The sequence below is a fragment of the Anoplopoma fimbria genome, chromosome 11 (assembly GCF_027596085.1).
Source record: "Anoplopoma fimbria isolate UVic2021 breed Golden Eagle Sablefish chromosome 11, Afim_UVic_2022, whole genome shotgun sequence".
Lineage (NCBI taxonomy): Eukaryota > Metazoa > Chordata > Actinopteri > Perciformes > Anoplopomatidae > Anoplopoma > Anoplopoma fimbria.
The window spans coordinates 7,044,665-7,060,304 of record NC_072459.1 but is presented as its reverse complement, the minus strand read 5'-3'; the positions used below and the strand labels follow the sequence as shown (position 1 = coordinate 7,060,304).

The 15,640-nt window shown below is 34.4% G+C and overlaps 1 protein-coding gene across 1 annotated transcript; it reads left to right on the top strand.

Moving 5' to 3' along the window:
- The first annotated feature begins 10,353 nt into the window (after positions 1 to 10,353).
- On the top strand, positions 10,354 to 14,712 carry LOC129098269 (uncharacterized). The gene is made up of 4 exons (XM_054607253.1): positions 10,354 to 10,540; positions 11,911 to 12,031; positions 12,107 to 12,175; positions 14,095 to 14,712. Exons 1-4 carry the CDS (start codon positions 10,354 to 10,356, stop codon positions 14,432 to 14,434), a joined length of 717 nt encoding a protein of 238 aa, XP_054463228.1. The 3' UTR covers positions 14,435 to 14,712.
- The last annotated feature ends 928 nt before the right edge of the window (positions 14,713 to 15,640 follow it).

Below are 15,640 nucleotides of genomic sequence, written 5' to 3'. Positions count from 1 at the left end.
GCTCACACTGTGAATGTTAAACACTCACCGCTGTAGAAGGTTCACAAACAGCAACTGGGAATGTATGATGCATAATGTAATATTCTCACAACTCAACGTGTCTTAGGCCTTTACCTACCAGGGGTGTGACAAATAAAGGGCATGCAAATGCAAAAAACTCGCCTGCACATAACATGTGTCTAGGGCATTTGTTGTGAAAGGTAAGAAGAGAAGGGCTGGATTTGGTCTCCGCCATGTCTTTAAAATTATACTCTCTCTACTGTCCATCAGGGGGCGACTCCTCTGGTTGTATAGAAGTCTATGAGAAAATGACTCTACTTCTACTCTTGATTTATTCCCTCAGTAAACATTGTAAACATGAGTTTATGGTCTCAATCTCTAGTTTCAAGTCTTCAATACAGCATGATGTTCATTTAATAAATGATGGTCCATTTAGAGTCAAATAGACCATAAAGCAGAGAATGCTTTAGTAGGGGCTACCTTGTGATTGACAAGTCTCTATCAGAGACATATACGGAGTCTCTACGTCACTCCACGTCACTCCACAGTCCAAATATGGTATATGGTCGTATTCCAAGATGGCGACTGCGTAATCGCCGAACTCGTAATCAACTCTGAACCATAAAAAAAGGCATTTTTCTCTGCTCAGAAAACACTTCAAATGCTCATCACGTATGACAAACTCATCTCTGATCCCCGAGGACAGACTCAAAGTTTCAGGTAAAGCTGACAAACGATGACATAAAGCTGCCGCACACAAACACAGAAGCTGAGTTCAGCTTCGGATGATGGTCACTGGTTTTTATTCAAACACAATGTGACTTGTTGAGAGGATTTTCTCCATGCTGCAGCCGGTGAGTCAGGATGAGTAAAAGGCCACTCGCATTATTTGACGAGCAAGAAAGAACAGCAGCTCTAAAAACTCATCTGTGCTGTAACAAAGACGTGACTCAGATCTTTACAAATGTTGAAATGACAAATACAGCCAACATGGATTTTGAAATAATTCTGTTAGTATTAAAAAACATTGTGTTCTGCTAAAACTTACTGAAGACATGTAGGTGAAACAAAGAATATTCACTTTTAAAACTCCAATAACAAGCAGATTCACTGAGAAACAGAGCGTATAATTTATTTTTGCATTTACATTTTTCTTTTCAATTGTACAATAAAACACACAAAAATACTTAGTAGTTTCTAAAGAGAAGGATCAGGAACCACCTGATAATTGATGAAACTTATAAGTAATTTCCCCCATGGGGATCAATAAAGGAATATAATAATAATTTACCTTCTGAACTCTGAATCAAGAATAATAGAAGCGTTACTACTTGAACGAGTCATTATTACAATGAATCATTATGTATTTGAAGGATTCAAGACGTCAAGGATCATTTATTTTCATTATGCAAGACAGTGATGCACAACGATTTTCAGTTGTAGCCCATTTGTAACACAACAAACACATGACTAACAAAACAAAACAAAAACAGGAGTATATTCCTGTAGTGCACTTTTTCAATTTGCATCACAAGGAAAGTAAACAGAGGTGGGCTTACTGTGATTGACAGGTCGCTGCCGCATTCCAAATATGGTAACTTCTGTTCATCTGTTGCAAAAGAAAAACACCAACATGGCGACAGCCATAATCCAAGATGGCCGAAATCACCGGACTCGAGGCTTCATAAAGTCAGTCCACAAACCAATGGGTGATGTCACAACGACTATGTCCACCTATTATATACAGTCTATGGTTCCTTACACTTACTTTGTTTAGAGTGTAAAGAGATTTTATAAAACGTTACTGATTACACTAGCTAGCTAACTGTCAATTCCAATGCATTAACACAGCGTTGCCGGGGGAAACAGGGTTAAACCATTCTCACCTGCACATTAACACAAATTAAATTTTGGACAAAACAAAATTTGGTGCACAGGTGCAGTTTGCTGAAATCAAACTAGAGGATTTCTTGAAAGTGAAACTTCCCCCACAGCAACCAATGTATGATTTTTGAGGCTGCAAATGTGCACGGTTGTTTTAGCCTCGGCTTTGATGTTTCCCTGCAGTGAAATTTAGAATTCAATTTATCTATTTTATCTTCTTGATCACCACTCTGCAGGATGCTACAGCTCCAGCCGCAGTAAACAAACAGCTAATCCATCACAGTAAGTGAATTTAGTTATATTGGATTTATAAGGGAAGGAAAACAGCATCATTAGTCTCAGTGTCAGGAATAATTCAGCCTTTTGTCTTTGTCCTGCTGCTCTACAGCTGCAGGCAGTAATTTATGCAGAAACATAATGAAATACACCGGATGCTCCCTGAGCACCTAAACAGCACAGGGAGCAAATTTGCATCAATTTACATCACTGGCAGAAAAGAAACCAAAGATAAACTGATAGCCGGCTTTATTTTCTGTCTTTTTTTAACATAGATTATTCTGGATAGCAAAGAAATAATTAATTGATCCTAAAACCTCCCAAATTAAATAGATAAATGGAAATATCTTTGGTCGATTACATCTTTCTGCAACTGATCGTAAACTAAAATCTGATTAAGTGTGTCCCTTTTATCCTATTGACATAAATTGTGTTAAAAGCTCCTGTTAGTATTAATTTAAAAAACAGGAAGCTATGATTGGTCGGGGGCCAACTATAGACTGGATATAAGAAATGGAGGAAGTCATCATGATGTCACCAACTGGTTTGTGGACTGATATTTTGAAGCCTCGAGTTCAGAGATTTTGCTGACGCCATCTTGGATTACGTCCGTCGCCATGTTTTTTTTTTTTTGCAACCAATGAACGGATGTTATCATATTTGGAATGCGAAGGAGTGTCGTAGAGATGCCATGAAAGACGGAAAGCTTGTTTTGGTACCAACGTGTAATCTGAACCAGCAATTAGTCTTTTTAAGTTTTGTTTTCAGCTGTTGAACCTAAAACAATTTTAATAATATACACTTTTAATGCTGTTATAGACAAAATAAATCGTGAGTTTTTATTATGATATATTGTGTTTCCGTTGAGCTCACAATAATGTAATACTCTAAAGAAAAAAGTGGAACTCAGTTTCAGTGTTTTAACATGTTTTTGTCCACAAATTATGTACTGCCCAATTCATATATTCTAGATATTTGCAGGATTTACCATTTGTCAAGGACGCCACTGGTTTCCATTTCAAATGCTCGCATATTTCAGTTATCCATCAAAGAGAAGAGGAAAGTGTGTCATTGCAGCATTCAATTGTTGTAATTAATCCCAGAGAAAATAGCAAACTAGTAAACAGTTTTAGCATATATTAAATGTAATGTATGCCTATTAATGGGAGTTATGTAAAGAAAAAGTAGGCCAATGAATTACAGTGTCGTAAGGATGTGCAATTATATTATGCTCTATAATTATGCCTAAATATGGAAAACCATGACATAGAAATTATGCAACACATATTTTACTGTATGTAGGGTGAGAGGGACGTGTAGATTTTGTTTCTCACATAACACACCGATGTGTTCAATTATTATTAACTGTCAACAGAAGGATATGCAACAGCCATGTGTTGTGCAATACCATCTGTTTTATGAAGCCACTTAAAGATTATTAAATTAAAATTTCATAAAAGCACAGAATTTTGATGGTCCTTCTCTAAAAATCTGGATTTTTAATATATACTATATTTTAAATACTGTACTTAAGTAGTACTTTGAGTTACTCCACTTTGATTAATGAGTATTTAAGTTAAATGCAACTTTTTACAGTCTAGAGGGAAATATTGTAATATTTACTCTCTCTGACAGCTGGAGTTACCAGTTACTTAAGATTTTAGACAAATATTTTTTACAAATTTAATTTATTTAAAGACTAAAGGTCAAAATCAATTCTAAATGTAATTTATTGATTTAAGGGTAACAATTGATGACCGTCTCAATTGTCTCTTTAATAGCATATTATTCAGTTCTTTTTCTGGAATTATTATTAATATTTTTTTACAGATACATATATTTTTCTAGGCAATTATAAGAAAATATGTGACTTTCATATTTGTGGCTAAATAATTGTAAATTCTTGATTTATAAATTCATAGTTTGGGTCATTATTTGTATTATCTGTATCCCATATTATGACATATTGGTATTTCATCATTTTGATATTTAAGTGTTCAGTTTTGACAGAAAAAAAATATTCAGATTATAAAAACCAATCTTTAAATTTTCCGACCATAATGAGCAGTGTATCACATATCTTTTTTACTTACTATCTCAAAGTGTTTCATAATCTCATGATGTCTTATTATTATTCTCTCATCTGATTTTTTATCTCTTATCATTTAGTTCTAGTATCTCATAATTTGGTATTTTTTGCATATCTTTGAATCCATTTTCTTGGCATTAACGAGCTTCCATAGATTAAAGTGTCACGTCTGCTGTTTTAAAAAGTTTGATTTGATTACTTGAATTCTTTTCTGATTTTATTGTCTTGTGTCCAAAAACGTACAATGTTTGACAAACATAACAAAACACAACATTACTTAAAAATGAAAAAGAAATCCTACAGACATTGCATCATTAAACGTCTCCCCTCGGTAGAGAATCAGATCTACATGAGTGTCTCTGATGTAACTCTGGGTTTCATATGTCGTGGCATCATCCTGGCAGAGAACAGATCGACGATCACAGACGCAGAATATTTCCATAAGAAACCAGAACGAAAAACACTTGAGAATGTTAACGACACAGGTTGTGTTTAGAAAAGCATCCAGAAATTAAAAAGATGAAAATCATGAATCAATGCATGCTGATTTATTTATTTATGTATTTTATATTGTTGCTTTTTAAGTCTGCTTGTTATTTGTATACGTTCTTGTCTAAACTGGGTTATGAATATTGTTTTTGAATATTTCTGATAAAACTCTGCATGTGAAGAAACAAGCAAACAACTAAATAACTGGACAGTAAGATATATATGTCATGTGTCATTGAAACATTAAACATCCCCAGAATTTCACAAGAAAGTTTTAAAAACAGATGAAAAGAAAGTTTAGTTGAAAAATGTACTACTTTTATAATTGTTCACTGTTATATTTTGAATTTTACATATCATAAAAGAAAAAATAAATAATGTTCCATTTACTGTATTTGACTATAATATGATTTGGCTGCAGGAATTGATCCCAAATCAGCCTGTTAATACTGACCCCTAGTGGACAGAAGAAGTGACTTTTTTTGCAGATCCTCAAAAAAAGACAACTTGTGTTTTTTTCACAAATAAGCTATAAAAAAACAACAAACTGAATTGAATTCTTTCTTATCATTTAATTTCATCAGCCGACCTTCTTATTTAACACTGAGTGTGTGTGCGTGTATCCATCCTGTTCTCATGGCAACTGGTCAACAGAGTGAGTCAAAAGCAACAAACAGAGAAACTTCTCAAAAGATTTAACTTTAAATAGACGAAGAGGAATTCAAAGACTGACTGTCTGAATGCTGATTCAATGTGAGTCATATTTAATGCACTGATTTATCTGCTCACTGATATCAAACATGACGTCATGTTGCTGATTGATTACTACCAGCATGGAAGAGGTACTCAGATCTTTGAATGTGTTACAAGCAATAAATCCTGCTTTCAGTAAGAAGTACAAAAGTATAAAACATACTTAACGTAAAGTACAAGTACTCATAATGCAGAATGGCTCATTATGCAATTATTTATATTATATTATTTTATTATAGATATTGATGTATTCATGATAATTGATTTGTTGATTGTATTTTGTATTATTAATCTCAACAAATTAGCTCAAATTATCTAATAAATTTAGTGGAAGTAAAAAGTACAATATATTATTCTGAGTTGTAGTGGAGTAGAAGTATAAAGTAGCAGAAAATTGAAGTTATATGTATATTGATTATATAACATTTAAAAATATTAAAAGTTAATAATTATCAAAATGAGTGAAATTATCATTATTATCGTATAATTCTTATTATTATTGTTTAGTGGTCTAAATAAGTACTGAAATGTGGGGAAATTAAGATAAATATAGGGTGATTATTAGTTTATTGATGCATTATATTTTGTATCAAAGCCTTCATCCTAAAGTTCCACATTTTTTATTTGTAATTTTACTTCTGAAGCAATAATACATTTTAGAAAAATCTTTTATTTCAAGTGTTTTATTTAGAAATGAACTGAGCCTCATCACATCCTTGTTGGTTCTTGTTTTCGTCCAGCAGAGGGCAGAGAAACCAAACATTACGTTCACCACTTCAGCATTAATCTTACAAGACACTGACTTTTCTCTTTGACTGAAGCTTTTCTTGGAGGAAATATTCAGATCCTTCACTTAAGTAAAAACACTAATACCACTGTGTAAAAATACTCTGTTACAAGTAAAAGTCCTGAATTGAAAATATGTGAGTATAATCGAGAAAATGTAGTATAAAATGTCCCCTGTGACTGTTATATATATATATATATATATCCTAGCATTAGATTAATTATTACTTGTGCACTAATGTCAAAGCACAGGATGTTACTGTTGTTGATGCAGCTTGAGCTTGTTTGAACAATTAACACATTTTCATAATGGATAAATCTACTTATTATTTTATCCATTAATCGATTGATTGGTTCATAAAAAGATCACTGTTGAGTAGTTTGATTTATACCAAAAGATGATGTTTAGTAAACTCTTCTTTATGTTTTGTGTAGAAAAATGTTACTTTGTAAAGTAACTAAACTGTCTGATGAATGTAGTGAAGTGCAAAGTACAATATTTCCCACTGTGATGCAGTGGAGCAGAAGTATAAAGTGGTAAAAAAAGAAATCAAGTAAAGTACTTAAGTAAATATAGAGTACACTAAAAGAAAACCATATATACTATAAACTTTTACTTCAATATTTCCATTTCATGCCACATAATACACTTGAATCTTTAAGTAAAAACACACTATCTAAGACAATATAAATACTAAAAATAAACTTGCCATTGTATAAGATTTCCTTGTACTTTTACTATTGCTACTTTAAGTACATTTCACTAATAATACTTTAAATTGTATAAATCAACAGTAGGGTTTTGCTGTTTAAGTAAATACAAAATATTTATTCCACCATCAAGTCCTGCATGAGCGACTGTTCTTGAATTTCATGTTGCATGAGTGAACACTTGGAGTAAAAAAAAAAAAAGAATGTGTCCCCCCCACTCTGTTCTCCACATACCAGCAGCACACCTGTGGTTCTCCGTTTGGCTGTTAGAACCTGAAATCCTCTTTGAAGTGATCTGCCTGTTGTAGAAGCATAAATATGCATGAGAGGAATTTTACAAGAGCAAAGATGAAAGACACTTTTAGTTTTTCTCAAAGGAAGTGTATCGTGTTTTGTGTCAGAAACATGAAAAAATATATTTTTTATTCACAGTTGACTGAGTTCATTCAGCTGTTTTGAGCATTGAGTTTCAGCATCTTAAACAGACTGGAAACATTTCAGGGAAAGTAATATTATCAGTGTACAAACTGTACCACCACCTCAGTAGTATTGCAGAAACAAATACTTCCTTTTCTCAGTATTGGGAAGAATCAAAGTAAATTTGGGGAACTTTATTTTAAATGTTCATTTCTGGCAGAGTATTAATACAAATACTTTTTTATAAGCCACGTTTCTGTGGGGAAATATTCATCCACCCCTGTAGATATTGCATCTAAGCTCATACAGTTTTAGTCTTGTCGGGTACGTATTGTACTTAAGTACAGTTTTCTGGTATCGTGCCTTACTGGAGTCTATAGGAGTTATTTTGTTCTTTTACTCCACTACAACTACTAATTTGACAGCTACAGTTACTTTGGAGATTAGTTTGTACATAAAAATACAAATGTTGTTATAGATTGTTCCACCCAACAAGATATAGAGTATATATATATAAAGATAGAAACCCCCAAACTTTTGCTTTTTATTGCAAAGAGCAGGAGCAAAGTGTTAATATTTCCAAGTCACATTTTGTATAGGTGTAGCAATTCAATTATAGACACAAAATAAAAGCAGTTAAAGTCTCAGTTCAAATACAAGTTTAGTGATACAAGCAGCTAAAATGCTAGTTATCTAAGTCAAGAAACAATGAAAGCAATTGAACTTTTATATTAGAGCAGTATTTTTCCATTTTGGAGTCCTTTACTACTTTCACTTCAGGATGAGAACATCTTTCACTGCTGTCGATGAATCAAACTCTCTCAGACTCAGAGGAATCCTTATTGGCGTAAACCTTCGTCTCCAGACAGGATTTCCTGTCTGTGTCTGAGGGCGGGGCTTGATCTCAGGAACCACCAGCCCCCCCTCTGTGTCCCAGCACTGGTACTGTGACATAGACTGGGAATGGGACTGGTAGGAAGCCGGGGACAGCAGTGAGAACACTCAGTCTTGCCGTGTTTAACTGGTTACCATGGCTTAGTTTCCTGTCTTCATTGTTCCAAGATGAGCAGGAAGGATGAGCCATCGCGAAACTATCACGGCTGTTCTTCCCTTATTCTGTCACTCTGTTCCTGTAATGTGATATCTGTTGGGTTGAGCAGGTTAATCCATTCACTGGACTGTAAAACAGGGGGTGTGCAGATACAAAATGTGTATGTGGGTCAGAGGTCAACAACAGACAACAGAATACTTCCAATCTGATTATCAACTAGACCTTCTGTAGTGGTTTGTCAGAACAAAGATTGTGGACGAGCTCAACTAATCTTTAAAATATATAAATTAAGATTGTAATGTTACAGATGAGACAGTGTGTTATCTAAACATTATGGATACAAAGCTAAAAGCTAAAAGTTATATAAAAACTGTTAAAATAGTTAGCTTGCTATAGCTAATGGATAACATTTGGAACATGAGTTAAAGTAACTGATAGACAGTTGAAATAGTAAAAAAGTAATGAAACTAGATAAGCTAAAGTAATGGATAAACAAATAGTTAGCTAACTTGGATAAATGGTTGTAATAATTAGCTAAAAGTAATTGTTTAACAGTTAAAATAGTTACGTAATGGAAGCTAATGGATTCATTTGTTAAATTAATTGACGAAATTGGCATTGATTAACTTGAATTAGTTATATTAACATAAATAATTTAAATAAAAAGGTGTGGATAAGTTAGCTAACAATAGCTAATTGTTAAAATATCAAGATGCTTAAATTACAGTTGAATTAGTTAAATAAAGTTAATATACAAACAGTTGAAACAACCGCTAAAAATGAATTTGTATTTGTAAAAATTAAAAAATTAATTTGTTTCTTTGTTTAAAGTTTGAATTAATTTCACATTCAAAAGAATGTTTAAAGTGCTAAAAAAAACTGTTATTGATGGTGTAAATCTGATCTTTGAAATGAAACATGAATGTAACAGTGATTTTACCACCAGTATGAACAAAACATTTCATCTGTTCTTCCACAGTGATTAGAGAGTGACTGACTTCAACCTCACATCTACTGTAACAGAGCCGAGTGCTGCTTCCTTCCTGATTACATTTCACACGCAGGACAACATGAAGAAGAAAAAGCAGCGAGCCCGAAAAGTCACTAAAAGATGGGAAGAAAACGTAAAGTATAAAGCAACAAAAAAAACGTTTTGCATCAAAACTATTCATACCTGTAGCAATGTGAATATGCAACAGTTGCAGCATTTTTCAATAAAAGGTTTGCATAGATTGGTGCAGGTAGCTGGTGCTCTTATTGTGACAGGTAAGAACAGAAGGAGTGGATCTGGTCTGTGCACTGATTGTCAAAGTTAGAAGCAGTAATAAAGTTTGCTTTCATGGTTTGAACCACTGAGCCTCTCAGGCGTTGCAAACAACAGTGTACATTTTGAATATGTCACATGATTAGTTGATGCCTTTATTCAAGGTGCGTAAGCTCAGGAAAGAGTAATGTCACCTTTTTTGCCGTGTAATATTTCTGTTCTGTTTTGAAAGTATTCATGACAAAAACAACTAATCAACATGTGAATTAATCACCAGAAAAAACATCCTCTTTGTGTAAAGTTCTTCACTCAGCAAGAAAACTAGTGCATTCTCCAAACTATTCCTTTTAAGTTTAAGGAAATATCTCTATTGGATGGATTGTCATGACATTTGGGACAAATATTTGTTTCCCTCAGGATGAATTTTAAAAACTTTAGTAAACGCACTTTTCACAAAGCACTATCCTCAGGTCAAAATTTCAATTTCTCCAACACTTTGTGCAAAATACCTGCAAAACTACATTACCCATCAGCCTCAGTGATTTATGTTTAGTTCATAGTGTTGAGTAAACTGCATTAAACGTATTATACATAAATGCACCTTTGCTGATACATATAAGTGCATATTAACACATGATTTGTCTTAAGGTTTCCGTGGACGAAACCTCGCCGTCCTTCACGTCCAACCGGCCGCAGTTTGAGGGCTTCCTGTCTGAGATGACTCAGTGGTTTTCTGACCACCAGCTGCAGGTAGACGATCTGTTCAGCCACAGCGACGCAGATAGAAGTGGATCAGTCGACCTGAAGGATTTCTACCTTGGTAATCAATCTCCTCCTTATATGTTCATCCCCCGAAAGTCTGAACAAGCCTCCTCTTCTGGAAACAATTACAGTATTGTCTGTGATTTTTATACATGCTGAGATTGAAAACTCAGACTTCAGTTTTTGTTCCAGCTCCTTTGAATGTCAGATAATCTGGAAGGAAAAAGAGATTAGAAAGAGATATGTGGGGTCAGTATTAACCAAATGCCACAGTGTGGTTAAAGTATTTGTGGAGGCCACTGTGAGTCATTTCCTTTTATCCGCCTCACAGATAAGAAAAGCTCTGGGAAACTAAACAAGAACAATGTTCCGTTTGTTTGAGTGAACTATACTTTTTTTTACTAAAGGGTGTTTGAGGATCTCCAAGACCTGCAGGATAAAAACTTTCATCTCTTTTCAAAAAGCAAGAAAACAAATTTAACCTAAATAAACCTCATGAAAACAAAAACACTTAAAGCTGCCACAGTTGTCAACTTCAGGACACAAGAAGACAAATAACAAACATCTTGCTCACTTTTTAACAGCAATATTGAGCTGCCCTGCAACATTCAGATCCTTTCAAAATAAAATAAAAACAATAAGTAACAAAAACAGGTCAAAAAACAACATATTGGTGAAATTATATCAGGTTGCCTCACGAGGAACACAAACTGATTCTGTACCCTCAGACAAAATCTGTAAAACAATTCAGCATCCTCTTAAAATTCTGATATTTGCACAAAATTCACAAACAAACTTTTTCTAAATATGAAATGTACGGAAACCCTGAGAGGCAAGTGAAATGAAATCTGGTGATCCAAGTCTGATCCAAAATGTTTTTTCTCCTGTGTTTATAACCGAATTTTGAAAAAAGAATCCCTTTTTCATCAAGGAGTCAGAGTTTGTTGATATAATACTCAATTTGGCCACAAGAGGCTGAAGTGAAACTAGGCGGCAACCTCCGGTTCTGCCGAGTGAAGCCAATGCTGAAGTGTCTTAAAACTTGCATTCTCTCTACTGACCATCAGGGGGTGACTCCTCCTCTGCAAAAAGAAGTCAGATTGTATAGAAGTCTATGAGAAAATGACTCTACTTCTCTCTTGATTTATTCCCTCAGTAAACATTGTAAACATGAGTTTATGGTCTCAATCGCTAGTTTCAAGTTTTCTTCAATACAGCATGATGTTCATTTAGTAAATGATGGTCCATTTAGAGTCAAATAGACCATAAAGCAGGGTATGCTATAGGGCGGGCTTACTGTGACTGAAACCTTGAATGCTCCCATTTATCAAACTCTGACCAACTTAACTGTTGGAACATTTCATGACCAGTTTATCAAACTATAGATATTGAAATAAACTCCATTATTATTGATCAATGTGGCTGCAGGTCTGATGAACTTGGACGTCCCTTGTCAGCGGTTTCAGCTCCACATGCTGACTCAGCACTTGAAGACCGACGACAACAAGATCAGTTATGGAGACTTGAGTGGACAAGTGCAGAGACTGAGGTAAAATAATCTGCTTCCTCTATGTTTGAGTAGCGTTTTTGTTTTTATAAATGTGTTTTTATGTCTTTTTGACAGCACCGAGATCGACACCCGGATATCAAGATGTGATCAGTTTCAGCTGTTGAACCCTGAGATGGACAAGAGGTACCTCATGTAAATTTAAACGCATTGGAAGATAACTAAGTACATTTACAATATTTCCTTTTTCTGCTACTTTCTGCTTCTACTCCATTTCAAAAGGAAAGAGTGTACTTATTTGAATCCACTACATTTATCTGTGGTGGAAGAAGTACTCAGAGATTAACCATAGCAATACTACAGTGTAAAAATACTCCGCTACAAGGAAAAGTCCTGCATTAAAACCCTTACTTAATGAAAAGTACAAAAGTATTAGCATTGAAATATACTTAAAATACCGAAAGTAAAAGTACTCATTATGCAGAACGCTCCATTTCAGAATAATATATATTGTACTTTTTTTAATTGTAATAATTGGTGCATTCATTTGTTTATCAATTTAATGTTGCAGCTGATATACGCTTATTTTAAATATTTATAATGTTTGGTAGCGTAATCTATAATAATACATCATAATGTATTAGTTTTTTGTATGTAGCAGAGGAAAAAGTACATAATTTGCCTCCAAGACTTCGAACATGTCTTTATTTAAATAACTGTTAGAGGTAAAAGGTAAAATTATCTCCTTTTTCTTTTTTACAAAAAAACACAAATTTATGTATCAGAACTTGTTTTTTTTTATCTTCTTCTCTATCCCATCAATTATCTTATGACCCCTTAGCTTTATCTGGTGGCCCTTTGGAGGTGACCGGCCCCTAGGTTTTGAACTCCTGGACTAAACTAACTGTATATTAAACTAGTTCCACTTTGAACAGCTACACCAGCAATGTGCTGCATTACATATCTTATAATGTGATTTATAATAATATACAAGTCACCGAAGAACGACTACTTCTACTTTTGATAATTCAGTAATTTATTTTCTGACAATACTTATAATAATTAAGATTTTGACTACATCACTTGTAATGGAGTATTTTTTCATTGTTGTACTGGTATTTTTACTTTAGTAATACATGTGAATGTTTCTTTCTCTCTCTCGTAGAGTTAACAGAAGGATCAACATTATATAATCACAGTTTCAACAGTCTCTTTTTCCTCATCACGAGTTGACATTCAGACCAAACCAGTCAGAGTTATTTCTGATCCGTCAGCAGTAAATCACTTCCTGTTACTAAAGTACGTGGCCTTAACAGCTACACCAACAAAGACGACCTCAAAGCGACCTTTTACACAAGTGTTGATGCTATAATTGTTTTTTAAGTGTGCGTCTGTGACGGAAACATTTACTCAAACACTAGACTTTTCTAGCTACTTGTACTTTCCTTGACTTTTTCAATTTAATGCTACTTTATACATTTATTGTTTTTCACTACACTATACTACTACATCATTATTAATATTTAAATATTATCAGTTTGTGAGTACAACGTGTACCACAGCCTCATTTGTGTTCCTGGAAATACAACCATTGTTCAGAAGTGAGATGTGGCAAAAGTAAATTAAGGGGTTTTGCTTTAAAATGTTCATTTTCTGACGCTACTATTAAAAAACAAATTGTAAATTTGACTCATTCATTCAATTAGTATGTAGATTTTGTTAATAAAGTCATGAAGTATCAGTAAGGATACAAAGTTTAGGTATAAACTTTGTATCCTTATTGTACTTAAAGTTACTACGAGGAACTTTTATTATTTGTTGATTTTGGTGGTCCCTGTGGTAGTGTTTCTGAGCACCAGACTCCCTTTAGAAAACATCTCATTTTACTGCAGCAGGGTTTTACAGATGTGAAACATTAATCAGGTTTTCTAAAACATGTCAGGTCATGTTCATTTGTTTAACCCATAACTACAGCTACATTCTCAAAGAGCATGTTGAGGAATATTTCAAAGCAAAAATCTAAATCCAAACTCCAGAAAAAAAACTTAAATGAAAAGCTTATAAAATGAGTTCTCTGTGATCTAAAATCAGATTTTAACCAACAGATTCATCCGTCTGAGTGTCAGACTGATCCCCTTCGACTCGGCTGCAGCTCATCCAGGAAACTTTGAGGTGGTCTTGTTGAGCAGCAGCAGAGTCTTCGCTCTGATCAGGATGATCCAGGACCGGGTCGGGATCCAGACTTCCAGGCTGGAGGTTTTCCGGAGCAGAGTGCCCACGGAGGAGGCCCGCCTGCCCCCAGAGAGCCTCCTGGAGGAGTGTGGCTTCAGAGGAGGGCCAGAGGGAAGTCCTCCAGAGGAGACGGTTTACTACGACTACATGCTGCTGTTTCCTGATTGTCCCATCCTCAATTGTGAACACTACTTTAGCTCAAAGATGAGATGAATATTCTTACAGACATTCATGATCCACAGAGGATAAACCCTGCTGACTTTGGTGTTTTTTTACTTTTCATCTAGCCTCACATTCATGGTTTTGTGTATAATATCTCCAAAACTATAATATATATCTTTTTGCAGAAATCCATGATCCCCAGAGGATGAACCCTACTGACTTTGATCATCCTCTGACTATTCCTCTTGCGTCACGACAAGATTGACATTTGTGGTTTTGTGTGAAATATCTCAACAACTATGAAGAATCGTATTACAGACATTCATGATCCCGAGAGGATGAATACTACTGACTTTCGTGTTCTTTTCACATTTCCTCTAGTGTCACTGCAAGATTGACATTTGTGGTTTTGTGTGAAATATCTCAACAACTATATGAAGAATCTTATTACAAACATTCATGATCCCCAGAGGATGAATACTACTGACTTTTGTGTTCTTTTGACTTTTCCTCTAGTGTCACCACAAGGTTGGCATTTGTGGTTTTGTGTGATATATCTTAACAACTATAAAATTACTATTTTTTGCAGACATTCATAATCCCCAGAGGATGAACCTTACTGATATTGCTCATCCTCTGACTTTTCCTCTGGCATCACCTCAAGATTGACATTGTGGCTTTGTGTGAAATATCACAACTATAAGATTAATCTTTTTACAGACATTCATAATCCCCAGAGGATGAACCCTACTGACATTGGTCATCCTCTGATTTTTCATCTAGCGTCACCACAAGATTGAGATTTGCAAGTTTTGTGTGAAATATCTCAACAACTATAAGATTAATCTTTTAAAACGACATTGATGATCCCCAGAGGATGAACCCAGCTGACTTTGGTCATCCTCTGACTGAACATTAACCTTTAAATAATTGAAGAATTACATTATTGTTTACTGGGAGGAAATACTAACACATGTTTGGCCTCTAAAACCTGTTTTTCCATGTTTTCTCACCTCAGATTAAATTCTTCTGGTTCTGGTTAATTGTCAGCAGGTGTGATTGATTGATGTGTTCTGGGAAAAGTGAGGATGTCTGTTTAGGGTTAACCGTGCCGACATGTATTCAGATTTATAATTAGTTTTAGTTTAGTTCCCTAATCTAAACCAAATACCTGAACATAACCATAAAAAAATGAATAATGCTGTACATACATTCAGTGTCAACATGTTGAATCTTGCCAGAGTTGTCATTATTTTG